Source organism: Mastomys coucha, unplaced genomic scaffold (assembly GCF_008632895.1).
Source record: "Mastomys coucha isolate ucsf_1 unplaced genomic scaffold, UCSF_Mcou_1 pScaffold5, whole genome shotgun sequence".
Lineage (NCBI taxonomy): Eukaryota > Metazoa > Chordata > Mammalia > Rodentia > Muridae > Mastomys > Mastomys coucha.
Window position 1 is genome coordinate 94,317,506 of NW_022196911.1, and position 26,799 is coordinate 94,344,304.

At 54.0% G+C, this 26,799-nt stretch overlaps 2 protein-coding genes across 3 annotated transcripts in view; both read left to right on the plus strand.

Annotated features, from left to right (window-relative positions):
* The first annotated feature begins 11,360 nt into the window (after nt 1–11,360).
* On the plus strand, nt 11,361–20,792 carry Ppp1r1b (protein phosphatase 1 regulatory inhibitor subunit 1B). The gene is made up of 7 exons (XM_031352628.1): nt 11,361–12,143; nt 13,493–13,553; nt 13,798–13,820; nt 14,190–14,265; nt 18,438–18,641; nt 19,814–19,936; nt 20,022–20,792. Exons 1-7 carry the CDS (start codon nt 12,063–12,065, stop codon nt 20,069–20,071), a joined length of 618 nt encoding a protein of 205 aa, XP_031208488.1. The 5' UTR covers nt 11,361–12,062; the 3' UTR covers nt 20,072–20,792.
* A 535-nt stretch (nt 20,793–21,327) lies between these two features.
* The window catches only part of Stard3 (StAR related lipid transfer domain containing 3), a 22,321-nt gene continuing 16,849 nt past the window's right edge, over nt 21,328–26,799 (plus strand). Inside the window, exon 1 of one of the 2 annotated variants that reach the window (XM_031352626.1) lies at nt 21,328–21,465. The gene's annotated coding sequence lies outside the window, so the exon portion shown is untranslated. Of the gene's footprint in view, nt 21,722–26,799 lie in introns of both variants that reach the window. The other variant, XM_031352627.1, reaches the window with a different exon arrangement.

Consider the following 26,799-nt stretch of genomic DNA (forward strand, 5'->3'; position numbering starts at 1 on the left):
ATCGGTCTTTGTTCTGCCTCACTGTCGGGGTTCGGCACAGGCAGTAGGTGGTCTTGCTTCTGGCCCTCTCCCAACCCCCACTCCAGGGTCCTCACAGGGAGGCCAGATGGAGGTAGTGGCAGCAGACCCCTGGCTTTGGCATCATTTTCACCTTGATCAAATCCTATGACCTTCTTTCTCCTTGGCTGTAAGAGGGGATGGTACCGCCTGCCCACCAGGGTGGAGAACCTGAGGGGCGACCTGAACCAGAAGGACACCGGGATGCAGAGTGTACTGTGAGGAGGCAGAGCCTGGTGGAAGGGGTGGGGCTCAGGCCGGGGAATGACCTAAGGGGCTCTGCTTCCATTTCCCCTAGTTACCTCCCTGCCAAATTAGGGCCATAAGTCTGGCTTGGGGAACTCTGGAGCTGGCACTCCTGGACAGTTCTCTGACATGTCCCTTGAGCCCCAGTGCTGGGGACACTGGAGGCTCACAGTAAACAATACCAGTGCTGATACTTACAGGGGACAGTCTTAAAGGGATACCTGGGCAGGATTTTGTGGTAGGCACAGCCAGGGCAGGAAGCCAGCCTTTAAGCAGAGAGATCTTGATTCATCCTTGGGGGGAGGAGGGGTGAGTGCTGGTTCTCAGGACAGTGGGTGTCAAGCTTAGCCACTGCTTCTTCTGAGGGGCAGGGTGGGCCAACGAAGGGCACTTTGGTCTCAAAGGTGAAGGCGGTTTTGACTTGTGGCTCCTCCTCCCCCTCCTACACCCCCCCAACCCCACCCCGCCTTCCTTTTCCTCCTCTTTCCGCCTTCCTATGTCTCCTCCTCTTTCCCAATCTAGTGCTGAAGATGGAATCCAGGACTTCTCCTACCCATTGAGCTACACTTCCCAGCCCTGCAAGCTTCTTCATCGTGTTTCACTGCGAGGGAAGGGGTGGAGCAACCTCCTATTTTCCAGAGAAGAGCGGTGGGGTGCAGGAACACAACTTTTCTAATGCCCCACATTAGAAAGAGCTGGCAGAGCTGGTTCTAGATACCAGGGCCCTCGCCGAGTGTGCTAGTACACACTTGTAATCCCAGCCTTTGGGAGACAAGAGGAGATCACCAGTTGGAGGCCAGCCTGGGCTACAGGGTGAGACTGCAAAACAAAGCACTTTTGACGGTGCTTCTGTCCCGAAATATCAGAACTCTTGAAAGCAATGTAAGACAAAGGTCAGTGTGTGTGTGTGTGTGTGTGTGTGTGTGTGTGTGTGTGTGTAGGGAGCATTTCCCACAGCACACCTGTGGAAGAGGTCGGAACACAACTTGGGGGAATGTGGGACTTGGGAATCAAACTATGGTCTTCAGGCTTGGCAGCAAGCCCCTTTACCGACTGAGCTCTCTCACCTGCCCAGATCCCGAATTTGAACCAAGTTCTTCAAATTCATGTTCAGTCTTGGGCTTATTCACAATTATAAACTGTGCCCCTCTCTCTAAAGTTTGGAACAGAGGGCCTGGCAGGGGAGAAGAAAAGGAGGGGCCCTTGACGACGTTTGTGCCCAGGACTTGTTCTTTGTCCAATTCCCTCAGCCCCCAAAAAACAAAAAAACTAACCAACCAGTCAATCAACCAACCAACCAAACAAACAAACAAAACACCAGAGAGTGGTTTCAATTTCCAGGGCATAAAATGGTCCCTTTCAGGGCTTCCTCTGTGTATAGAAAGGGATAGTGTCGTTTGACGTCCAGCTGCGCTTTTCCTCATCCGTAAGAGGGTGTCTCCTCCACCAGGAAGCCCTTCCTGATTACGCCCAAGGAAACAGTGCTTCTTCTGCCTCTGGGCTTCCAGCTGGTTTTAGAAGAAGTGGGTCCCAGAACTCAAGCTTTGCTTCATCGCTCCTTCTCCTTCCGCTGTAAGCCGGGCAGGCCTCGCAGAAACTCCCCCAAGAAAGCCCTTGGCACCCAGCGGGCCCCCTGCCACTCGCTGCTCCTTTCTCCTCGTCGTCCTTCGTCTGCCTAGCTCCGGGTTCTCGCCTCACCACCCCCGTCCGCGCCTGGCACTGCGCCCGGTGCGCCCCAGTCGCCGGATCGCGCTCGCAGCTCTGACTTCGTGCCTGCCGGGCTCCGCGGCACGTGCCCCGCGCGCCCCTGCCCCGTGCCGCACCCCACCCCCGTGGCCTCCGCGCCCACCCTGACCTCCAGAGGTCGCCTGGGGACGGTCGGTGGCCCCGGCTCGGCTGCGGGGGCAGCGGGGACCGTGGCAGGGAGAGGACGCTGCGCCTTTAAGGTGCCACCGCCGCGTGGCAGGGAGACAGCTTGTGCCAGCCCCATTCCGCCCGGCTCCGCTCGCGACGAGAAACACAATGCATAACAATCAGGCGCGCGCTTGGAGCCGTGCCACGCGGCGGGGGCGGGGCGGGCGCGGCCGGGCGGGCGGGGCGCCGGGGTCACGACCCCTGCCCCCAGTCGGAGGCCGCGGGGGGCCCCGCACTCCCCACGCCCGCGCTCCGCACCCCGCAGCCCGCGCGGCGCCCCGCCCCGGCCGCGCTCCCGCCCCGCGCTCCCTGCAAAGTTCATTCCCACTAACTCTTTTCCAGGCCACTTCCCCCTCACATCTGACAATCCGGGGCCCTCATTCTCCCAGTAATCACTCCACTGCACTAATTGCACATGCAAATATGCAAATGCGTATTAATTAATTACTATACTAATTAGTTCTGTGGTATTTGCGAGTAATAAATCATTGGATGGGAGCGAGGAAGCTGGAGACCTGGCCCATTTTCATTCTGCATAAAATTTTAATGGTCTCTCTGGCTGATCCGGGACGGCAGCGCGCGGAGAGGCTCTTAAAGGGCCAGAGGAGGAGGGAAAGGGGCAGGGACGGGGAGCTCCGGGTCATCCCGGCCGGGGCTGGCACCCTGGGCGGGCTTGAGACGAATCCCCATTCCCTGCGGGGGTCCTTTCTTGAGACTGCGGTTTCCCCCTACCCTTCTCTACCCGTGGCCGCGGGTCCCCGTGGGTAGCTTTTAAGGAGAGAATCTGGGAGGAGGCTGAGCCTCGTTTAAGAATGGAAAGGGGGCACAGACTGGGAGAGGCCAGTGCCAAGGCTTCTGGAGCCCCAGAGACCCTGGGATAAGGGAATGAAGACTCCTCCGTTCCTTGGATGGCTGGGTAAACTGAGGCACAGAACAAGTCAATTTTGAAAATCTTATCTCCTGTTCCTAGAAAATGTCCTCCCTCGGTACCCTGGTCTTTTCTTGTTTCCTGTGGTGACCATCAAGGTTGGGGAGGGGGGCTTCGAGCTTTCTCTTTCCACATGATCAAACCGCAGCCCCGCCCCGTGGGCACCAGCTGGCACCCTGGCAGAGTAGTCCTCGGCTTGAGTGGGCCCCAGGGACCCTGCTTTATTTCCAGGACATAGTCTGGACCCAGGGCACAGGGAGGGGGCTGGCTGCTTCATTGACTAAAGGCGGCTGAGGGATCAGAGTGGTCCCAAGCCAAGGTCTAGGTGGATGCCAGAGGAGAGGAAAATGGTCAGGTGGGGACCAGAGACTTGTCCTGACCCCTACCACGCCCCCGCCCCCTCCTCCAGTTCACTTGTAGTCTCTCTCTAAGTTCCTACTTCCACATGCACAGCAGTGACAGGGGCAAAGCCTCAGGGGGCCCCACTGGTCACACCTCAGCAAACATTGGTGCAGTTGGGGAACTGTCCCAAGAGCCCTAGATGTCTCTGAGACACAGACTCTGCTACATACCCCCATTTTATGGATGGGAAATAAGAGCACAGTGAGGTGTTGTGACTGGTCCAAGGTGGCCCACCTGGGATTGGTGTCATGGGCTTTGGCATCTGCATCCCTTCACACACACACACACACACACACACACACACACTGCCCGCTCTTCCACCTCACCCACAGCTACTGCCCCAAGTTCATGGGCAGGATCCCATTCCATCCTCATGAATATCAGGATGTAGGTTCTGGGAGCATCCCCATTTTAGGCATGTGGAACCCAAGGGTCAAGGGAAGTTGACCAAATTGCTCTGGACCATACAGTAAAGCCAGGTTCACCCCAATGTCTTCAGCGGGAAAGATAGAAAGGTGCGTGGCAGTCTGATTATCAGGGAACAGGCAAGAAAATAGGCTTTCAGCTAGAAAGCTGTGGGGAGAAGGGACCGCAGGAGCTCACGTGGGGGAGGAGCTTTCCCCTCTCTTTCCTGGGAAAGGGCCATGGCTGCCAGAGGAGGGACCTGGGGAAGAAGGAGATCAGAGACAGAAAGCCCATGCAGGACACTGAAACCCAGAAACCCTACCTGGGTTTTTCCCCCTAATTTTGTCCGAAGCTGTTGCCGCCGCCTTCATCTCCTCCTCCTCCTCCTCCTCCTCCTCCTCCTCTTTCTCCTCCTTCTCTGTCAAGTCAAGAACTTTTTGGTTTTGTATTTGGTTTTTGTTTTTTAGAGACAGAGTTTGGCTCTGTAGCCCTCCCTGGCTGGCAACAAACTCCCAGCCCTCTGCTTGCCTCTGCCTCCCACAGGCCAGGATTAAAGGGATGGTTCTGAGCCTCTGACCACACCCTAGGAAGTTTCCCTTCCACGGATTGATTGCTGTTTAGGGAGCCCACAGGAGTTCCCACCTGTTCTGTGGAGCAGAAAGGAAGGTGGTTTCCCATTCACAATGGGCCTTTCTTTTACTGTGTGCTTTATGTGCACCAACTTGTTTACTTTTCACAAGGATTTTATTATCCCCATTTCTCTAAATCGAGGCAGTGAGGAGAGGAAGGTGGCTGGGGCTGCCTTAGCCCACGGCTAGTAAGTGGTAGCCACAGGATTCGAACTACTGGCCTGTGCTTGGTCCTTCTGCTCCATGTTACAAAGCTTGTGGTGTGGCCAGATTTCTGATGTCCCTGTCCCAAGCTGAGTCTCAGATCCCCGGAGCAGCAGACCTCCACCCTGGGACAGTAGGGACTCGGAGACACGGGGAGAGCCTGTCTCTTTCTCTCCTCCAGAGAGGATTCCAGCTACTTTCTCCCCACTGGAAGAATCTTTGACAAGACCCAAGTCTTACCCTGCTCCTGAGAAGGGGGCATCTTTCAGGAGTGGGTGCTTACCCAGGATCCCCTGCTTCCTCTCAGCATATCCTTGAGAGAAAACCAGGCTTCAGCTTCAGTCAGCATCTGTCAGGGGGATGGCCCTGGCAGGGAAACTGAGATTCCAGCACTCTCAAAGATGAGCCCTGGGCCAAACTAGGGTCCCCTGACCTCCCAATGGCCCAAGGGGACTTCAGCAGGAAAGCTATGCCTGCCCATTCCCCAAAGCCAGGGAAAGCCTCCCCTGCCACCTTGAGGCCTGAGAGTTTAGGGAGGGGCCCCGGGGTGTGAGGAGGGATCACCTCCAGGAAAGAAAACCCATTTTCATTTTAGTCCTCTGCTGAAGACCAGGGAAGCCTGGGCTCACCCGGATTTCCCCTCTTTGGGGGTCTGGGGGTAAGTTTGGGGGGGGAGCAAAGGAGGCAGGAGGGGTAGGCTGGCAGCCCTGAGCTTCTCCACGCAGCCCCCGGGGCCGGGTGCCTGGGCAGGAGGAGGGGGCAGAGCAGCTGCTGGCGATTTATTAAGCAGTCACGGAAAAATTGGTTTATAAATTAACAGCTGTTTTAACTTTAGGGCCTCTTCTTCAGGGAATGGAAGCAGCCGACTGGACCGGGATTGCAGTGTGTGTGAGGCTGGTGGAGGGAGCGGGAGGCAGCGAGCTCCGGCAGCTGGCATTCTTGGGGGGCAGCCTCAGCTGGCACCTCGGGGGGCACCAGGCAGTGGCCAGAGCAGGGGGTCTCCAGGTGCCGGCGGCTGAGGCTGCCCCTCCCCCCCTCCTTGGGTTGCCGCTTGCTCTCTTCTCACCCACATCTCAGCTTCCGCCTGGGGGCGCCAGAGGGCATTGATGCTACTGTACTCACTTTTGCCACCAGAGGGCAACCTCGGCACACCGATTTCTGTTTCTCAGGAGAGCCTTGGAAACCAAGCTGGGAGGGAAAGAAACCAGGTCCAAAACGGAACTGGAACGAAGCCCACTCCAGTGCACGCTAGTGATCTTCCACTCGTTGGTTTTAAACGTGTCAAAGACAGCGGTAAAGCCGAACTCCTTTAACCTCAGCGCTGTGAGTTCAAAGTCAGCATGAGTTACACAGCAAGTTCCAGGCCTGCCAAGGCTGTATAGTGAGACCCTGTGTCCAAAAGAATGAGGACTTCAGTGCTGGGGATGTAGCTCAGTGCTAATTTCATGGACAAGGCCCTGGACTTGAGGCCATGGCACCCCACGCCCATGGCAAAAGGGGGTGATCTCTGGAGGCGAAGGTTGTCTATGAGTGATTTTGTTTGTTTGTTTGTAGCCCAGGTTAGTCTGCAATTTATGGTTCATCCCCATGAATGCTAGGATTTCAAATATGGATCCTCAGGCTGGCTAGAACTGTCCTTTATTTGAACTAGGCTCCAGGCAAAACCTGCTGAAGCTCTTTAAAGCCTCAGTTGTCCCATCTATAAAGTGGGACTAGCCTAGAAGATTAATTGAGATACTGCACATACAGGACCTAACTCAGTGTCCAGGACAGTAAAAGCTCCAAATAGGAGCGTAAAAACAAACAAAAACAAAAGACAAACTCAATAACAATCTTGTTAGTGTCTACAACTTACATTTGATTATTCATTTATTCCTCAGTTCATCTTCCCTATAGTACCTCAGAGTCCAGTGTAAAGATACATAGTGTGGAGGACGACATACCTTAAAACTGTGTGCCTGGGCTGGTGAGATGGCTCAGCAGGTAAGAGCACTGACTGCCTTTCCGAAGGTCCCGAGTTCAAATCCCAGTGACCCCATGGTGGCTCACAACCATCTGTAGTGGGATCTGATGCCCTCTTCTGGTGTGTCTGAAGATAGCTACGGTGTACTTATTTATAATAATAAATAAATCTTTGAGCCAGAGGGAGTGGGGCCGACTGGAGCAAGTAGAGGTCCTAAAATTCAATTCCCAGCAACCACATGAAGGCTCACAACCATCTGTACAGCTACAGTGTATTCATATACATAAAATAAATAATTAAATCTTTTTAAAAACTGTGTGCCATTAAAATCACATGCTAAGAGCTTTGATTCTGGATTGGAGAGATGGCTCAGGGGTTAAGAGCACTGGCTGCTCCTCCAGAGGTTCGATTCCAGCACCCACACAGTGGCTCACAACTGTCTGTAATTCCATCCAGGGGATGTGGTACCCTCCTCTGTGCCAGCTTACAACTGTCTGTAACTCCAGGAGATCTGTTGCATTCCTCTGGCATTGCATGCAGGTGGTTCCCAAGCAGGCAAAACACTCACACACACATAACAAACCTTTAAAAAGGAGCTATGATTCACAAAGAACCAGTACAGGGGAAGGCTGAGCCAGGCAGGGCAAGAGACCTTTTTTTCCCCAGTGTGGTGGTGGAATATATACTTTTTTTTTATGGTGATAGTCACATGCTATATAGACTTTTCAGCTGGATATTGTGGTTCATGACAGAACCCAGCACTCAGGAGGCAGAGGGCAAAAGGATCTCTGTGAGTTTAAGGCTAGCCTAGTCTACATAGTGAGTTTCCAGCCAACCAAGGCTATCCAGTGAAGCCCTGTCTCAAAATAATAACCAGGCCTAGAGAGATGTCTCAGAAGTTTAAAACACTTGCTGTTTATGAGTCAGCAATGGTGGCTTATGGATTAATCCCGGCACTCGGGAGGTAGAGGCAGAGGCAGGCAGAGCTCTGTGAGTTCAAGGCCAGCCTGCTCTACAGAGCAAGTTCCAATACAACCAAGGTTACACAGAGAAAACCTTTCTTGAAAACCAGCCAAACCAAACCACCACGGCCAAAAAACCCACTTGCTGCTCTTGCAGAAGACCAGAGTATGATTCTAGCACCCAGATGCCAGCTTACAACGGTGTCTCCGGGGGTTCAGTCACCCTCTTGTGGCTCTTCATGTAGGTGATGCACAAGCAAGCAAAGAACTTCTACACATAAATAAAAACAAACAAAACTCCACTGCAATGTACGCTCAACGCTGTTAAGTTCTGTGTTTGTAAAGATTTTTTTAAAGCCCATAGATTCCGATAGGACTATACTGGATGGTGAAAAGATGCTAGATAAGTAGATGGATACGTCTCAGGTGACTGTTCACTGCCTTATTGGCCAAGCATGCCCTTGCCCTCTTTTTTTCTTTGAATTGTTCTCTCTGTTCCCTTTCGCAATAGCGGGCAAAGATGGCACTGCGCACCCAGCTAGCTTTCCCCAGCTCCTCTAAGGCTGCTTCCCGAGACTTCCTGGGGGCTCCTTTTCAGCTGCCACATGCTGCTCCGTCCAGTTCCAGCTCTGCTCAGTAGTGCCAAGGTCACCTGCTTGATGCCTAACTGCAGACCCACATTGCCAGCCAGCGGTGCTGAGCCCGAACCCTGGCCGATTCCGCCACCTGCTGGCCGTTCACAAAACTTCATCTCTTAAGCGGCGGAGGAAGACCAAACGGTTGAAGACGACTAACCTGGAATCCCGAACTGCTCTGGGGCTTAAAATTTGATCCCGTTGAATCGTCACAGCCACTGTACAAGGTGGGTTTTGAAATATACAGAAGCGAGGAGACACAAAGAAACTGTCTAAGTTCACGCAATAAGCTGCCGGACCTGAGATCCCATCCAGGGCTGGCCCGACTCTTCGCCCCATCTCCCCACCCCCACCCCGGCCCCGCCCCCGTGTGAATTCAGGTGCTTGGACTGAGGAAGGAAAAACACCTGATTGCACTTTTTCACCTCCTCAAAGGAGGGCGAGCCTCATAGCACCTTCCCACAGTTGTCTTCCAGAGAAGGAGAGGGTAGCGGCTCTTGCATGGCAGGGACTGGTCAAGAAGAAAAAGTAAGTATCAGAAAGCCTCAAAGCAGGGTGCTCAGCCCCGATCAGGGAACAGGGAACGGTCACGCCACTCTACAACCTCGTCAGTCCGAGCGAGCAGAAATGAAGTCAAACGAGGTCTTGAAATTGTTCTTTGGACTTAGCTGCCTGTTCTTCTAACTCAAGCATAATAACTCAGGAGTGGTATATTATTTTTACATCTCATTTGCATATGATTAATTCCAAGTCGAAGTGAATGGGAGTCACGCTGGCTTCTCAGCCCTCCCACCTGTTTGTCCAGTTTCCCCTCCCCTACCTCACGCTAGGCTCTGCCACCCCCAGCAGCCTCTACCCACTCCTTGCCCCTGGCCCTCCCTCCCCGGTTCCCTGTTCCCTTCCTCTCAGTCACCCACGCAGCCTCCGCCACCTGGCCGCCCACCTCAAAAACTTTTTCCCAAGTTCCTGAGAAGTCGCGTAGGATCCAGGAGAGAAAAATCAAAGTAATAAAACCTCATTTAATTCCTAACGGAGGGCAGAGCTGTGAGCTGCAATTATCTTAATGCGGAGCTATTTATACTCTCTCTCCATCTCTGTCTCCTGCCTTTCTGTCATAAGGCATTGTCCCCTCCACTTCCCTTTGTCTCTTCATCTCTCACATGGGTCCTTTTCTTTTTGCTCTCTCTGTGACCGACCCCACCCCCGCCCCTCAGTCCTCCGTCCCTCCTAGCTCTGTGTTCCTCTCCCTCTGCGGGTCCCCTGCACATGTGTCTTCCTCCCTCTCTTTCATGACTCCGGGGTTGAGGAACCAGAGTCATTACACCTGGACAGAGCTGGGTAAAGAACTGAAGATCATCTGCTGTCCCCCAAAGTCTATCTTTTGGGAATAAATTGTGTTCCCATCTCCCTAGCACCATGAGAAGAATCCTTCCTGGTTGTTCAGGGCAAACCAGTGTGTTCCCAGAAGTTTCCAATGGGCACTGAGGGGGTCACAGCCTTGTCCCTGTCCTCTGCCCCCTTTACCTACCACATACCTTCCCTCATGCACCCCAGTAGGGAGAACTCTAGTCTCTTATCCCCCTACTTTGACCCTGAAAGCTGCCCAGGGACTACCTCGCCATGTCTCTCTTGATCCTCCCAACAGACCAACAAGCTGGGCTTTGCCATTTCTCACCACACCCCATCTGGAAGAGGGATCCTGGGCCAAGCCAGAGACTGGCAGAGATGCCCATGTCCCAGGGACAGCAACCTATCATGAGCTGTTTCCCAGAAAATATGTACGTCAACAAGCAGAGGCTAGGCCTAGGCCAGAGGATGTGGGGCCTGGTCACCAGGACATCCTATTCCCAAGAGCAAAGCTTGGCCCCTGGTGCTCTCTCTCTCTCTCTCTCTCTCTCTCTCTCTCTCTCTCTCTCTCTCTCTCTCTCTCTCTCTCTCTCTCTCTCTCTCTCTCTCATCCCCCAGAGGGCACTGAGTCTGGGGCAGAACAGCATGCCCCTGACCTCATTTCCATAAGACTCCACTGGCCTTTCATTCTACCCCTGGAGCCAGAGTGCTGGGCTGGAAGTGGAAAAGTTGCCGGTGGAGTTAGGGGTGTGGTGGGGAGGACTCCTGCTGTTCCTGGCCTAAGAGTGACCAGAAGAGAGGACAGCCAACACAAACAGAACCCCAGGAGGGCACACACAGGCACAGGTCCACACACGCCCCTTCTGGGCACTACAGAGAGGCACTCAGTCCTTCTCCCCAGCCCCACAGAGGGTAGTGCCAGCTCCTGCAGAGAGACTCAAGGGCTTGGACAGATAAACAAGGGTACTTAACCCACAAAGTAGCCCCTCTCCTCCATCACACACACACACACACACACACACACACACACACACACACACCTCTGTAGAGGAGACTAGCATCTCAGAATGATCACCCCCTCCCCACCCCCAGCCCTGTTCCCCAACGCACCAAGCCCACACATGTGATGGCACGTGTACTGGGAAGGCAGCCCCCCAGCCCTGCCCCTGGGCTGGTTCTGTCCCCTCCCCCAGAAGCTGCGGAGAAAAGGCAAGAGACACGTGAATGCTGGGTACAGTGTGGCAGGGACTCATCCCCCACCCCTTAGGGAATTTGCTCTCACATTCGCAGCCTCAAGCCCCTCTCCTGCATAGGCCCCCCACAAGCTGGCACCCGCCTGCCCATCACCTTGACAGTCTCTGACATCCTCCTCCACACCCACACCCTCCCCCGCACACACGCAGTCCTCCCACACGCTGCCACTCACACCCGCATCTTTGACACTCTGACACACTTACATAGACTCACACGCTCACACCGCACCGACCCCCACCCTCCCAAGCAACAGCACTCTAGGCCTCTGGCGTTCACTTGCACATACTCCCTACCACGATGATGACTGACAGGTGTCCTCCCACGCACACCTCTCTCACACTCGCTTTCTAGGACACCCCCATTCACAGCGTGACATGCTGGCACTCTCTTCTCGACCTCACGGGCCTCCCTTAAAACTCCACGTCCCGGGGGGGGGGGCGAAGTGGTTAAGGCCAGAATCCCGGCTGCAGCTGCCGCTGTCCCTGCCCCTTCCCCTTAGCGTCACCGCTGGACTCCATCAATAATGCAACGCTGAGTTCTGGGGAGACGGCAGGGGGCCCCCCCGGGCCGCTCCCCTAGCCCTGGCTCGCACTCCACACCCTCCTCCCAGCTCGGGGAGAACACGCTTCTCGATGCTCATTGGCCGCTTTCCCCTAAGCCCTCCCTCCAAACGCCTGGGCGCCAGTCCCTGGCAGAGAGGACGGGCTGGGACCCCAGGGTTGGGACCCGTGGGGTGCAGCCAGTAGCAGCAGAGGCGCGGAGAGGAAGAAGGCAGAGGAGGGGAGAGACAGAAACTGGTGGAGCAAGGCCGAGGGCAGCCCGCCGAGACCCAGGGAGAGCTCAGGCCGGGAGCCGGAGCCCCGCTCCCCAAACCGGTAGCGCGCAGCCAAGGCGCGGGGACCCTGAGCCCTGGCCTGGGACCCTGAGCCGGGCGCTGCAGGAGAGCCCTGCTGCCCAGCCCTCCCGGCCCTCGCGCGTTCCCCTCGTGGAGCGCGGGATTTTCCTGGGTGCGGGGATAGTGCTCCCCCTCCTCCTGCGCGCAGCACGCGCCACCCGCAGCTCCGGTCAGCCGAGCAGGGCTCAGCCACACATCCCAGGAGCGCGCAGCCGCCTGCCATGGACCCCAAGGACCGCAAGAAGATCCAGTTCTCTGTGCCCGCGCCCCCGAGCCAGCTCGACCCCCGACAGGTGGAGATGGTAAGGGGGCCGCGCCCCATCCACGTATCACCCCCAGCACACATCCCCCACCGCACCCCCACCCCAGCACAGTACCGCCTGTCCCATGTTGGACCCAGCCTGAGCTGCAGCCCACAGGACAGGAAGTTCGCTGGAGACTCCTAGCAACTTTTTCCCCCCTGGACCTTTGAGCCGATCTTGGGCGGGAGAATTCCTGCAGTGAGCGTCCAGAGACGATCTGTTCGCGGAACTGTCCTTTTGGCTCTTACGTAGCCCCGCTAGGCTAGTCGTCTTCCCACGGGGACCACATCACCCTGAGGGTACCTCATGGACACAAACAGCTCTGGGGTCTGAGGCTGTTCACTTCAACCACTCATGGTCTAGAGGACCACAGTTTCACCCTATAGGTCTAATAGTGGGTCCCCAGAACGTTGTTCTGAACACTCTCTGCTATCAGGACCTGGAGCTGCAACCCCAGGGAGTGAACCAGCATCTCTTCCTTGAGGGTGTGAGGGAGAGTGGTGGAGGCAGACATCTGTTCTCCTTGGCCTTGCAAGGACACTTGTTGCTGAGATGCCAATGGCTCTGAAGAGGGAGGGCAGTAAAAATTGGGCAAAGTGCTTCTTGGGGTGTTGGGGTGGGGTGGGCTGAAGCCTGGGCCTAGGCAGCTTTGGGCAGCCACCAGCTTCAGCTCCAATTACCTGGTCCTCTCTCTATTTCCCTGGAGCTCCAAGGGGACCTAATTAACTGACAGTTGGTCTGATTGCCAAGCTAGGGTGGCCAAGGAGAAAAAGTTTACATTTTTTTTTTCCCTGTGAGAACTGGGTGATAAATTCCACAGCTTGGGAAAGACTGTGCCAGTGGGCCCAGACTCTAACCTCCAGAGACCCCAGCAGACCCCTCAGTGTCTGGAGCTCAGGCCCATACCTGAGCCTCAGGTAAAAGTGGGGGTGCCTGCAGTACTGGGCTCAGACTGCCTCTGCAGCTGAGTCCAGCTGCTTTGAAGCCCTTGAGTTGACCTTTGGTGGGTAGGGCCGTAGGTAGCTCCCTCGGAGTGCTCACACTGGCTGTAGGAGCTTTGCTGTCTACAGAAAGTTCTACAGTGGAGTATGGCCATGCGGATTAGGAGTCCGGGATGGCTTTTCTAGTCCTCTGGACCCAGTGTGCTGTATGACCTTGGACAATTTGCTGAACCCCTCGAAGCCCCGGACTTTTCATCCCTGTAAAATAAAGCGATTGCATGGGCTCCAGCGGCCTTTGATTCTCAGGCTCCCTGAGGACTCCAAAGCCCAGCTCCCAGCTGGCTGAGTGTGATGGTGAGGTGTCCCTATAGGTCGTTTATCCTGTCCTTCCTTCCTCCATCTCCCTAGATCCGGCGCCGGAGACCAACCCCTGCCATGCTGTTCCGGGTCTCAGAGCACTCCTCGCCAGGTAGAGCCCATTCCCTGCTCCCTACCCCAACTCTGGTGCCTTTCTGAGGGCCCCCACAAGAGAGGGACAGGCTGGAGACTGGAGGCCTGGCAGGCCAACACGGCTGGGCTGGTTTATTCTTTTGGCACCTGTTAGCACCAAGAGGGAAGGGCACACTTTTGCTGTCCCAGAGACTGAGGCTTTGGGGAAAGTAACCTGATTCTTTTTCTCTTCCTCCTTGATCATGCCTGGTGGCCTCTCTCAGAGGAGGAGGCCTCTCCACATCAGGTGAGTTTCCTGGGGACAGCTGGAAGGATACTTAGCTGGGCCCTCTGGGGTGGGGTAGACGGATACCTGCAGAGCCAACCTAGGTCACCACAGGACATATTAGCCTATTAACTGCATTTCCCTGGAAAGATCCTGTTCCCGTGGTGTCACCTGTCACCCTCTCTCTAAGTGGGGTGGGCTGGGGTGGGGTGCCCACGACCAAGAGAGGGTCCTGCTCTGAGTCAGGCGTCTGCTAATGGGGGTGGGGCTCCACCTAGGTGTCCTAGGTGTCCAGTGCTCTGTCAGCTGTCCAAGTCAGTTGTCCCACTGGAGGGAGGGGAAAGGGAAGGGGATCCCGGGGATCTTGTTTCAACCGCTTCTTTCTTGTAGAGAACCTCTGGAGAGGGGCACCACCCAAAGTCGAAGAGACCCAACCCCTGTGCCTATACTCCCCCATCACTGAAAGGTACTTAACCCCATCCCCCCACATCTGTCTTATGGTCTCCTGGAGGCCTGCACGTGGGGGAGGAAGAGGAACTGTCAGCTGGGAAAGACTGCCACCAACCCTCTGTCTGACCTGGGAGAATAGTTCCTTCTTAGGTCTCCAGAGGCAGGGAAAGGGCAGCTAGGTCTTAACAGTAGGTTGAGAGGTTTGAAGTGGGAGCTGGCTAGCCCCACAGGGCAGTAAGCCTTGAGGTGAGAGACTCTGAGGGTGTCTCTGCTGGGCCATGCTTGCCTCCTGCTATCCCCTCCGGGCTCCACGGCTCCTCTCCAGTGTGCAGGTCTGCATCTTAGGCCCCTGCATCCTGCATCTGCTTTTCTGTCTGGGTTAAAAGGAGTCATTCCTGTCTCATATTGCCAGGTCTCATGAGTGGGCAATGGGCAAAATCAGATGAGGAAAATTCGGAGGCTCACAGGGTAGCTCAGTGGTAGAGCATTCAATTGACACGCCCTGGGTTACAGCCCTAGTATCGATTTTAGATAGGTCAATGTGGCGGTGCAGAGGTCTGTCAGCTCAGCATTTTGGAGACAGAGGCAGACTGGATTTTGTGAGTTCAGGGCCAAACTAGTCTATAGAGAGAGTGCCAGGCCAGCCAGAGTTGCACAGCATGTCCCCGTCTCAAAAAGCAAAACAAAAATACCCCAAAACAAAACAAAAAAGTCACTTGATGGCTTATACCTGTGATCTCTGCATTTAGGAGACAGAGGCAGGAAGATTGGTATGGACATGGGCTCAGCCTTGGGCTACCCAGTGAATGCCAGGCCAGATAGGGCAACACGGCAAGATGGTGTCTCAGATAGAAATGAAAACTGAGTGATTTGATCCCTGGCCTCTGGGACCCTTTGCTTCTAAGAGTCAGGGAGAATTCGCATGAGAGACAGTTCTGAGGCTTATGGAATCAACAGGCCAGAAGAGACAGGTAAAGAAATGGGGCACACAGAGGAGCTGGCAGTGTGAAGAAGTTTTAAGGACTGCTGGAGACTTGTTCTCTGGCCAGGGAGCTGTGGGAGACACACCTGAAGGGAGAGCAGGTGCACTGAGCGGGCCAAGGGCCTCTTCCTACCCCACCGGAGGACCTTCCTGCCAGGCCTGTCCCTTCTCCTGGGGGTGGAGGGCGGTGTGCTGAGATCTCCCCTCGGGTAGGTGGGTTTAATGTGGCTTCCCAGAAGCCAAGGTCAACAGGTCAACAGGTGCCCCTGTCAGCCTGCCTGCCACGCCCGAGAGCACAGGAGAGAAGCAGGGAGGACTGGAGAGAGGAGTTGGTGTTCTCCTCCCAAGACAGGAACATGAAGGAAGGAAGCTACAGCGAGTGGCAGTGTGCAAGGACTTCCCGGAGGGACATGCAGAAGGTCTTAAAGCAGGCATGAAGACAAATGGCATATTCCCAAGGAGTACAAGAACTTGGCCTTGAGACTGGGCGTAGAGTGTGTGCATAAGCACAGAGGAGACTCTGGCTTCCAGTACCAGACCCACGTCAACCAAGAATGCTGACGTGCCTGTAAGCCTAGCGCTCAGGAGGTAGAGCCAGGAGGATCAGAAGTCTGAGGTCATGCTTCAGGGAGTTTGAGGCTAACTCGAGATACATATGAGATCCTGGTTTTTTTGTTGTTGTTTGTTTGGTTGGTTGGTTTTTGGAGACAGGGTTTCTCTGTGTAGCCCTGGCTGTCCTGGAACTCATTCTGTAGACCAGGCTGGCTTCAAACTCAGAAATCCACCTGCCTCTGCCTCCCAAGTGCTGGGATTAAAGGCGTGTGCCACCACCGCCCGGCCGAGATTCTGTTTTAAGACAATCTGCCCGAGTCTTCTCTACTCTAGGCTGGGTGAATATGCTGGGGACCCCACCCCATGTCCCTTTGGGGGAGCTGGTAGGGGTGGAAGCTGGGTCTTACACACTAAGCACACAGTATAACACTGAGCTACACCTCCAGTTCAGCCCTCCCTGGCTTTCGTTGTACACTTAGGGAGAGGACTGAGGTAGGAGTTTAGGGCCAAGAAATTTCTTGTGTACCAAAAGTTGACCAAAGATCTGTCTACTCCAGCCTCTATAGCATTTGGGTAGAGAGACACAGGGATGTGGGAAGGAATCAAGAGAGGGCTGTACTCAGGTTCTTAAATCTTTCTTTTTTCTTTTTTCTTTCTTTCTTTCCTTTTTCTTTTCCTTTTTTCTTTTCTTTTTCTTTTTTTCTTTTTGAGATAGGGTTTCTCTGTGTACCCCTGGCTGTCCAGGAACTCACTCTGTAGCCCAGGCTGGCCTCAAATTCTGAGATCCACCTGCCTTTGCCTTCCAAGTGCTAGAGTTAAAGGCATATAGGGCCACCACCACCCTGCTGGGTTCTTGAATCTTCACAAGGAAGACTTGGGGTCGGGGGATTTTAGGGTCCCAGACATGGAGAGGTAAGAGGAGACAGTATTGTAGGGAAAGATTCTTGAAGGCCCAGCGAGGCCCGAGAGACTGAGTAATGCAAACAGGAGCTCACAGTGTGGGGGGTGGAGGAGTGGGGGGAACAGAGGCGCTGCACACACCTGCCAGCACCTTGGATCACGAACTAAATAACTCTCCTCCCCCGACTGCCTGCCTGCCTGCCACCGCCTCTCCCCAAGCCCAGAGGCCCTTCTGCACTGAGATGGTTCTGTTTGGCAAACTTAGCCCTTTCTGGACAAGGGCAAGTGTCTGGCAGGGCATGGGTTTTGTAGGGCAGGATTCAAGAGCCCTCCAGGAAGGACAGATAGCACCAAGCCTCAGGGGAGCAGCGGGGTGGGGGGGGGTGTTTTGAGGTCAGGTCAGAGCTCTCTGGGTTGGCTCAAGGTGAAACTTTGCCGGGTCCCCAAGGCCAGGGCAGAGCAATTTATTGCGATTTTATTGCCTGGGTAGCTTACCCACAGGCAGTTGGACGAGGTAGGTTGGGAGCTGGGAGCAGGGCGGGGCATTGGGGAGTACACAATGCATCCTCTGTGCCTGTTCCTGGGTTGGCAGGAGTTTATGGCCCTGCTCACTGCACAGGAGGTTTCCAGCCTACCCCCTGGACTGCTAAGGGGAGGGGCCACTGTTGGCTTAAGTAGCCCAGAACCACTGACCACGGCAGAGTCTAGTCTGGGAGCAGTGGACCTAATGTCTCACCTACTCTAAAGTCCTGATAGTCCCTGATAGTCCCCCCTTGCTGACCCTGCTCTAGTGTTTTGTTTAGTGTTGTTTATATAGCCCAGGCTAGATTGGAACTCACTATGTAGCTGAGGATGCATATACATTCCTGATCTTATTGGGTGCTGTAATTACAGGCTTCTTCAAGAAACAAAACCCAGGGCCCTGGAAAGGCTACATCCCCAGTCCCTCCACCACCCCAGTCTTAACCCAATAATGTTCCTTCAAACACTGACAATCCCCAGAACCCCCAACCCATCCCTTTTCCCTCCCCGGCTTTCCGTCTTTGGGAAGCCGCCCACACTGTTCCTTTCCTCGGCTGCATCTGAGCAGGTCTTCGTGGTGGTGGTGGTGGTGGGGTGTTGCTGCTTTCTGGGTCACCGCAGAGGGAGCTGGGAGACTAGGGATATGGGTCACGACTGTGAGGGCTGCATCTGAACAGTCCACTTGCCCAGCAAGGACTTTACAAGCTGCCGAGTGCTGCAACCCAACCTCAGGCTGGGGACTGTTCCTGCCTGGGGAAGAGGCGCAGCTCTAATGCTGGGCAGTTTGGGGCAGGGAGGCCACAGCAAAATGGATCGTTGTGAATAATGTTAGGAAAAATGGCTTTGGCCTATAGGCCTGGCGCCTTCTGCCAGAGCTTAACACTGGGGTTCCAGTACTGGACACCTGGTTCTGGAGGCTCCCTGGCTAGAGAATACTAAGCTGCTGCTGTGCTGGCCTGGTCTTGCCCAGGCAGGTACCCTGTGGTGCGGGGGAGTTTTCTAGTGCCAGTCTTTCTGGAGGAGGCAGCATCTTGAAGCAGCTTAAGAGCTAATATGATTAAAATGTACGTCTGTGGCTCCCACCTTGGTTCACTGGCCACCCTCTGAGGAATGGATTGTGGCCTTTTACCATGGAACTTGGGCCTCTTAGGGCATCACCTCTACCTCAGTTGCATGCATGAGCTGCTCCTTCATCTTGGCTGACCCTTGCCTCCCCGGGTCCCCTCTGCCAGCTGTGCAGCGCATTGCGGAGTCCCACCTGCAGACCTTCAGCAACTTGAGTGAGAACCCGGCCTCGGAGGAAGAGGATGAGTTAGGGGAGCTTCGGGAGCTTGGGTATCCACGAGAGGATGAAGAGGAGGATGAGGAGGAGGATGAAGATGAGGATGAAGAAGAAGACAGCCAGGCAGAGGTCCTGAAAGGCAGCAGGGGCACTGGTAAGCTAAAGGGGCTGTGGTCTGTGGTTTCTGCTACCATGGGTCAGTCGCGGCTCTTCCAGAAGAATCCTGTGATGTCCTGCTATGACCAGCTTCTGAGACTTGCTATCCCTTAGTCTTGGTTAACCCTTCACCTGATTAGGTTTTCCCCACTGTCCATTCCTTTCTAAAAATTAAAGCGAGGCACAGGACAACGGAGGCTAGACCCAAAAAGGAACTTTCTGTCCATGGAAGCGAATTGTGAGGAGGTTCAGAGATAGAGGGAAAGCTTAACACTCCCTTTCATGCATTTCTAAACCCAGCATGTGCTCTCTGCTGGCTGATGTGTCCTCTTCAGGACCCTCGAGGGTGTCTTTTTCCCTCCTAGGATGGGGCGGGAGAGTGCCCTCTAGTGTCCAGATGTAGAATTGACGATTTAAGAGCCAGTCTGGTCTGCACCTCAGCTTTAACCTCAGCCTGGAGACAAGGTACCTAAAACCTATACAGGAGGCTGCAGAGCCAGAAAGAACCCCACAGAAGACCCTGATGCCAGACACCTAGGCAGAAAGACCTCACCCCCTCCCACAGTTGTATCGTCCACGCCTGGCCACAAAAGGCTGAGTTGGGCCCTGACAAGAAGCCTTGGGTCTCCTCTCTGCATCTCTGGCTGTGAGGGTGTCAGAGAGCTGGAAGAGCTCTGAGAGCTCCTTCTGAGACCCCCACCCCAGAACAGGTGGGAAATTGATGAAACCTCAGGAAGGAGAATGGGACCCTGAGTCACATGACTGGACCCTCAAGGAACAACACCAATGTCCTGCATTCCTGAATAACCCTGGAGACCAGTTCTGGGCCTCTTAAAAGGATAAGGTCTCATTCATTCTGCCACCCAGGTTGGCCCAAATCTTAACTATGCATCTCAGGCTGACCTTGAACTCAAAGCAATCTTCCTGCTTCAGCCTCCATTCTTAGCATAAGCCTCCACACCCAGCTTCCCAGAAGGTCTTATCTAAGGTAATCTACACCGATCTTCTTACATAATATTTCCTTTGGAAAAGTGCCCATGAACTAAGTTATAATCACAGGGCCAGTGTTCTGCCCGTTATGCAGCGACGCATGTCTCAGAAGCTCAACCTGAAGCCATCAGACAGCACCAGAGGGGCACTCAGCCTATGTGTGTATGCCTTCTCTTCCAGTGGGGCAGAAGCCTACTTGTGGCCGGGGTCTGGAGGGGCCCTGGGAGCGCCCACCTCCTCTGGATGAGCCGCAGAGAGATGGAAACTCCGAGGACCAAGTGGGAGGCAGAGCAACACTAAGTGGTGAGCTTTGGAGTGTCGGCTGGGGAGGTGGATGGAAACCTCAGGGGCCAAGCCCAGCCTTGAGTCCTCTTTACTTGTCTTTCAGAGCCGGGAGATGAGCATCAGTGCTCCAGCCCCCCTGAGCCTGGCACATAAGCCCAGAGCCCTGTATCTCGCAAGAGGAAGTGCTCCTGAGAAACCCACTCTGTCCCCACCCTCCTTTGTACCCTGTCTTTCACCTGCTAGGGCTGCGGCTTCTGACTTTTAGAAGACTAAGGCTGGTCTGTGTTTGCTTTGGCTGAAGCCCAGAGTCCCCAATGCCTTCCCCTGCCAGTCATTCTTCTATTTACCCGGTGGGAGGGGGGGAGGTGAGAGAGCCCACACTGGAAACCCCAGAAGGGCATAAATAAATGTTCACCCTTCACAAGTCCCCTCTCCAGATTCTCTCCCCTGGGCACAGGAGACCCACAGGGCAGGCCCTAATATCTGGGGAAAGGAGGCACTGAGAGCCTACAGGTGCCCTGAGAGCTCCTCCATCCCCTCTTCCTGTGGTGGGCTTTGAGTCCCCAACCCTCTCCTAGACTTCAGCCAGGGCCTAGGCCTCAAGCATTTCTTTTGCAGGGCCTCAACATTCTGGATGTCCCTCCCTTAGTGTCCCATTCTTGCTGGGTGCCTGCAAGATGGACTGGCAGAGGTTGCTTACTGCGTTTTGTTTGTGCTTCGGTGCCAGGAATGCACTTACTCTATGTCCTTAGAGGGGCCACACAGTGGGGGAGCCTGGTTCTCCTTGTCCTCCAGCAATTTGGTTCCCTTTCCCGTCTTCCCTGACTCCAGGCCTGAACCCCTCCTATGCTGTAATAAATCTTTGTAAATAATTGTTCTGAGACTCCTCTTTCAGGGGAGGGAGGAGAGACCAGGAAGTAATGGTATGTTCTGACAGGGGAAACAGTGATTATCTTAGGGTCAGGATCTTGACCCTTGTGTCCAGTCCTTCCCAGGAGCCTTTCCTGCAGGCTCCTGAGGGAGATGGCTAAAAGCCAAGGGAGAACAAAGGCCCTTTAAAAGTGTGTGATGGATGTGGTGGTACACGTCTGTAATCTCAGCACTTGGAAGGCTGAGGAAAAAAAGATCCCGAGGTCGAGGCCAACCTAAGACTGTCTCAAAAACAGAACAACAAAAAAAATGGATTTCACCAAGGGATCTGTGCCCACAGATCGGTTCCCCTTTACTCCACAGTGTCAGGCCTGTATGGCCTAATAATCATGATACCCTGGAGTTCTTTCTCGTGTGTCGGTACTGTCTTACACAGTCTAACTTGCGGCTCGCCTTCCGGACCTTGTCTCAGAGGCTCCCAGTGGAGAGGGGCGGACTAGGGGCGGAGCTTCAGGGTCGCACCAATCCCGATTTGCTTTGGGGACGGGCTGGGGGCCGGGCTCAGCGGCGGAAGTAGCGCCGCTGGGAGATCTCCTTCCGCTCTGAGGAATTGCCCGGCCGTGGAGCGGGACTGCGGCTGAGGCAGGAAGAGTGGGGGCCGTGGTGACATGAAGCAGGTGGGTCCTACAGAGGTCTCTGGGACGGGATGGTGGTACAAGAGCTGTCTCTACCCGATGGATCCCGCTTCCCTGCCCGGTGTCCGTCTTTGGTTCGGTCCGATCCTTCGCAAACCCCTCGCGCTCCGGGTTCCGCCCCCTTCCTCTCCACTCGCTGCTGCGCGCGCAAGGTTGGGGAGGTGGGGTTGCCTTGGTCCTTACCCAAGAGGGTCCCTCCGGAGGACGTCTGCGGTCGCTTTCCTAAGCCTTCTTTATAGTAAGAGGAGAGGGAAAGAGTCGGTCTCTGAGTATTATGGGGCAGTGGTTGGGTGTGGGAAGGGATCAGAATCAGGGAAAAACATTCTAATAGGCTGCCTCTCTGCCACCCGCTGTTTCCCACTACTTCCGTTGGAAACATCCACGCATAACTTCCCGGTGATATCAGAAAGGCCCTTTAAACTTTCCTCAGAAGTGCCTGCTACTATTGGCCCTCATTCCCGACGAGCTTCCACTTTTGACTCCTCAATATTTCCTGATTTTTCCTCTTACCTCTCCGACGAGAGGTCAGAAGAGCTGCTCTACATTCTCTCTGTCCCAACCTGCTTCTGCGGACACTGATCTTGGAGGACCTCATCTACTGTTGTTGTAGACTATTCAGATTGACGATACCTGCACAATTCCCTGCCCGTGGCTCCAGATAGCCGTCTGTCATATGCCTATGGGATAGATAACCTCCACTTCAGGAGGCGCTCACATGTTTCAAACCTGAGCTGAACTTTTCTCTGTAAATTTATTCTTCCGCTCTCGTCTTATCCAGGAGAAAAGCTCCTGAATTGCCTTACATCCTTTACCCTGTTTGCTCACAGGTGTCAGTATAGCTAACTCCCTGAACCTTCTCTGTCACCACCCTTGTTGACGTGCCTCTCGCCATTTCCAGCAGCTTGTGGTCCCAACTGCTTGCGGACAAGTCTTCTAGCTAACTCTTGCAGACTTTTAGATCACGAGTCTGATTATGTCACTGGCTGCCTCAAAGCCCTTTGCTTGCTTCCCATTGCCTGTGGGGAAACGGTTGAGGAGAGCACTCTGTGCTCATGTTTACTGTAAGGTGTGCCTTGCTCACAAAGGGTTCTTCTTGTCTCCTGCCTTTGTATACATCGGCACCTCTTTCCTCCCCGATCTGCTGGGCCTCATTCTGACTTATCCCTTTAGTGTCCTGCTCAGATAGCACCCACCTCCACCCCAAAGGCTGGCCACCCTGCCCCTCTGTGTCCTCTGAACACCCTTAGTATCATGGCTGAGATGTAGACCTACACACCAGCCTGCTTGAGTTTTGATATTGTTTTGAGACCTTGAAGTCAGTGTCTTCCTTTCCTCCTTTGGAAGATGGATATAGTAATGTGCCTACCTTGTAAAGATGTGAGGACATGCTGGGCGGTGGTGGCACACGCCTCTAATCCCAGCACCTGGGAGGCAGAGGCAAGCGGATTTCTGAGTTTAAGGCCAGCCTGGTCTACAGAGTGAGTTCCAGGACAGCCAGGGCTATACAGAGAAACTCTGTATTGAAACAAAACAAAACAAAATGATGTGAGGATAAATGAAGTACTGTATAGTGTATGCATAAAGATACCAGGCCTGTGAGTGCCTAATAAACACACGTTAGTTAATATGTCTTGTGTAAGAGCACTCTAGTTCACTGGTTATGACTTAATTTCATAAGCTGCTTGAGAGTGATTGGTATGGCTTGCTTCTCATTCTGTCCCCGGGTCCTAAGTGAAATCCTGGACTCACTGGGAACAAGATCTGGATCTACTGAGTAAAGATTCAAGGGTGTTGGCCGGGCGGTGGTGGCGCATGCCTTTAATCCCAGCACTTGAGAGGCAGAGGCAGGTGGATTTCTGAGTTCGAGGCCAGCCTGGTCTACAGAGTGAGTTCCAGGACAGCCAGAGCTACACAGAGAAACCCTGTCTTGAAAAAAGAAAAAAAAAAAAAGATTCAAGGGTGAAAAAGATCCAGGCTTTTGAGTTTTGTTTCCAGCACTGCCAAAAAAACAACAAAACAAAACAAAAAATCCAGCCTGGCACACTGGTGGCACACACCTTTAATCCCAGCACTCAGGAGGTAGAGGTAGGTGGGTCTAACCTGGTCTACAGAGTTCCAGGATGGCCAGGGCTATACAGAGAAACCCTGTTTTGGGGGAAAAAAAAAAAAAGCAATGGGAGTGGTGGTGGAGTTGGGCTTAGCTGGAGATGTCATTCAGTAGTAGAACATTTGCTCTTGACCATGAACAGTACTTCAGACCTTTGGTGTTCTTCTGCCTTTATGGATGCCCATCCCCCTCTCCTCCACCTGAGACTGATTCTCCTGAGCCTCAGAAAGTCCCTCCACCCTGTGACTTCCCTTCCCTCACTGTAGCCCAGGTCCCATGCTTCTTTCTCTGGGAGACATGGGTCCTTGTGTATATATCTGAAAGTGCTCATTATATCAGACTAGCATGGATTTATGTCAGTCTTCCTCACTAGACCTGGTGACCCTGATAGACTAAGCCAGAGTCTGTCACACTCAGGTCCTCCCATGTCCAGCTGTTAGCTGAGCTCTCTCACACCTGGGCTTACTGGAAGATTGCAGTGTGGATTAAGACCAGGAAATCCTGTGGCTGGATGGCTCCTCTCATTCTGTTGAATGCTGGTGTTTTTTTGTTTGTTTGTTTGTTTGTTTGCCCCCTTTCTGCCGATGAGGAAGCTGAGCCTTGGGGGAGGTTGGTTCAAGTCACTCAGTAGAGATTTAAAGACGTGTCGCTTAATTTCAGATGCATAGCCATGTCCCAGGCACTGCCTCTGTCCCAGCATCCAAGAGAGCAGCTGGTACATCAGCGGGACAGGACAATGAATAGCATGCCATTTTGTTAGCTGTGTGTTCCTCTGAATGTTTTTTGGCTGGAGTGCGGCAAATGTAGGCTTTTGTCTGGCCAGAGCTGGGCCTGGGAGGAGCCTGTGCGATCTGGCCTTTTCATGAGAGAGCTCAAAGCTCTTTGAGGTGCTGGCCCTTTCCAGAGTGACTCTGGGGACTTGACTTCCTCAGCCTCAGTTTTTACCCAGGATTAGTAAAGAACAGAGTGGAGTCTGATTCGCCAGCCGCCGGGCAGGCCAGAGGTCACAGAGTCACTGAGCTGGGGCATCCTAGAAGGGCAGGGTGGGGGTGGACACATGTGGTGGGCTTTCCAGTTAGTGTGTGGTCATAACCGAGTCTAGGAAGGAGTGCTCGCTTCCGGTGCATCCTGACTCTCCTCTTCCTACTTAACCCCAGGGAAAGGGGAAATGGAAACTACTTTGGCTTTGCAGTCCTGTTTCTCACTACTGTTCTCTTCAGACTTCCACTTCCCCAGGGCCAGGGACCTTCATAAGTCCTCTTTGGGTGTGTGTGGCTAGGGAGTCTGAGGTCAGTCGTTCCTAGGCTGAGGGCAGGAGTCACTGAATAGGAGAGCTATCCTGATAAGCTTCCTGAAGCAGAGTCCTCCTAACCAGCAGGCTAGACGGACCTTTGGTTTGGGCATGATGCCCTGTTGCATCTGCCTGGCCCTGGCCCTGGCCCTGGCCTGCATCGTGTGGCAGGGAATGGTAGGGGAGCGGTCATTAATTATGCACAGATACCATGCAGGTGGAATTTCTCAATCCTTCAAGCTTCTTTAGGTAGGTACTCTCTGATCTCCATTTTACAGAGAAGGACGCTGAATGGACGAGGCTCAGTGACTTGGGCAAGGACATAGCCCAAGATGGAGCGGCTCTGGGCTTTTGATTTCAGACCCGTTCCCTCTCTCCAGTTCCGGGCAGAACTCACACTTCTGTAGAACAGCTTACTTAATAGATAACCTGTGGCTTGCCACCATGACCTGGGCAGGCAAGGTTCGGGTCTAGCCATGAGATAAGGGTGGTGCTGACCCGGAGTCCTGAGGTCAAAAGAACTTAGATGGCAAAGGAAAGCTTTGCCTCTGAGGTGACTGCTCTCTGGCAATGGAGGAGGTTCTGGAATGAGGAAGTGGAGAGCCTGCTGTGCCATGTTTGGGAGCAGCCCTCAGTTATATGGGGGTCAGGTGTTAAACCCCACGTCTAGAGAAGAGAGCCAGGGTCTCTCCTTCCTAATGTTCCTTATTCAAGGGACTTAGCTCACCTAGGCCCTTCCTTCCCCTCGAATTGCCCACAGGGCAAACCATCCTGCATGCAGGTGCCTGGGAAATCAGCTCACGTGTTGGCTGTGGAAGAGCTCCCTGGACCCTGAGCAGGGCAGGATGCTGGATGGGCAAGATCCAATTTCAGGAAGATTACCTTGAGGGCTGGGCATGAGTAACCCAGTGCATCCCAACATATGTCCAGGAGAGAAGTATGTAAATAATCATCCACATGTTTCCTGGTATGCTTCTCAGGGCGAGCAGCAGTGGGCAAGGCTGTTCTCATGGAGTGTAACTTCCAGTATGAGAAAGTGGCAGGAAACCCAGAAAAAGACAGTGTCAGAGTAACAAGTGCTGTGACCAAGAAGAGAGCTAAAGAGGGGATGGAGCTTGAATACGGGGCTCTAGAAAGTTCTCTCTCCAGGGTTGCTTCCACAGAAACCAGAATGGAGCAAGGGGACAGCATTGCAGGAGTCCTGGAGTTGGAACAAAGTTGGTGTGTCCAGGGACACCAAAGACCAGTATGGCTGGAGTGGAGAATTTAAGGGGGAAGAGACAAAGGGCGGGGTGTGTGTCGTGGGCCATAGTGGGGACTTTGGCTTTTACTCTGCTTGCTCTAGAAGCCACTAGAGGATTAGGACTTTGGGTGATGTCTGACCTTACAGGGTTCCTGTGGCTGTTAGGTTAAGAGTAAACTCTGGTCAAGTACAAGGAGGAAGGAAGGAGATAAAGCTGTGAGAGACGGCTCAGGCGGGTGACATGGAGGTAAGGGGAAAGAGGGTATGTACTGGCTGGACTTGGAAGGACCAGCTCAAAATTTTGTTGGTGGTCTGGATATGGCGAGAGGGCCATGTGAAGGCTGGACAGCTGCTGAGCTTGTTGGGGGCCAGTGAAGCCTCCTGTGTGGTAGGTCTCCTCAGTGGAAAGACCCCTGCAGTGGGTCAGCTGTGCTCTTCTCTAAGGTAGCAGTGGGCAGGTTTTGGAACTCGGTCTCCTCCTTTCCAGGGTTTTATCCTTATGTCTCCTGGTAGGGTATGTGATGAGAGAGGGAGACTGTGCACTGGGTGGCACCTAGGGCCACTATCACCTGGGCCTGCCACCTGTGTGTCTCCAGCAGGGCACAGACCAGGGCTCACCTGATACCCAGTCCTGACCCAAAGACAACTCATGGTTTTGTTTTTTTTTTTTTTTTT

Bases quoted from the DNA above. Each gene is read 5' to 3' on its own strand.
- Ppp1r1b (XM_031352628.1), top strand. From the start codon at position 12,063: ATGGACCCCAAGGACCGCAAGAAGATCCAGTTCTCTGTGCCCGCGCCC. The intron at 12,144-13,492 runs GTAAGGGGGCCG...CCATCTCCCTAG, and splicing joins ACCCCCGACAGGTGGAGATG to ATCCGGCGCCGGAGACCAAC. The intron at 14,266-18,437 runs GTACTTAACCCC...CCCCTCTGCCAG, and splicing joins TACTCCCCCATCACTGAAAG to CTGTGCAGCGCATTGCGGAG.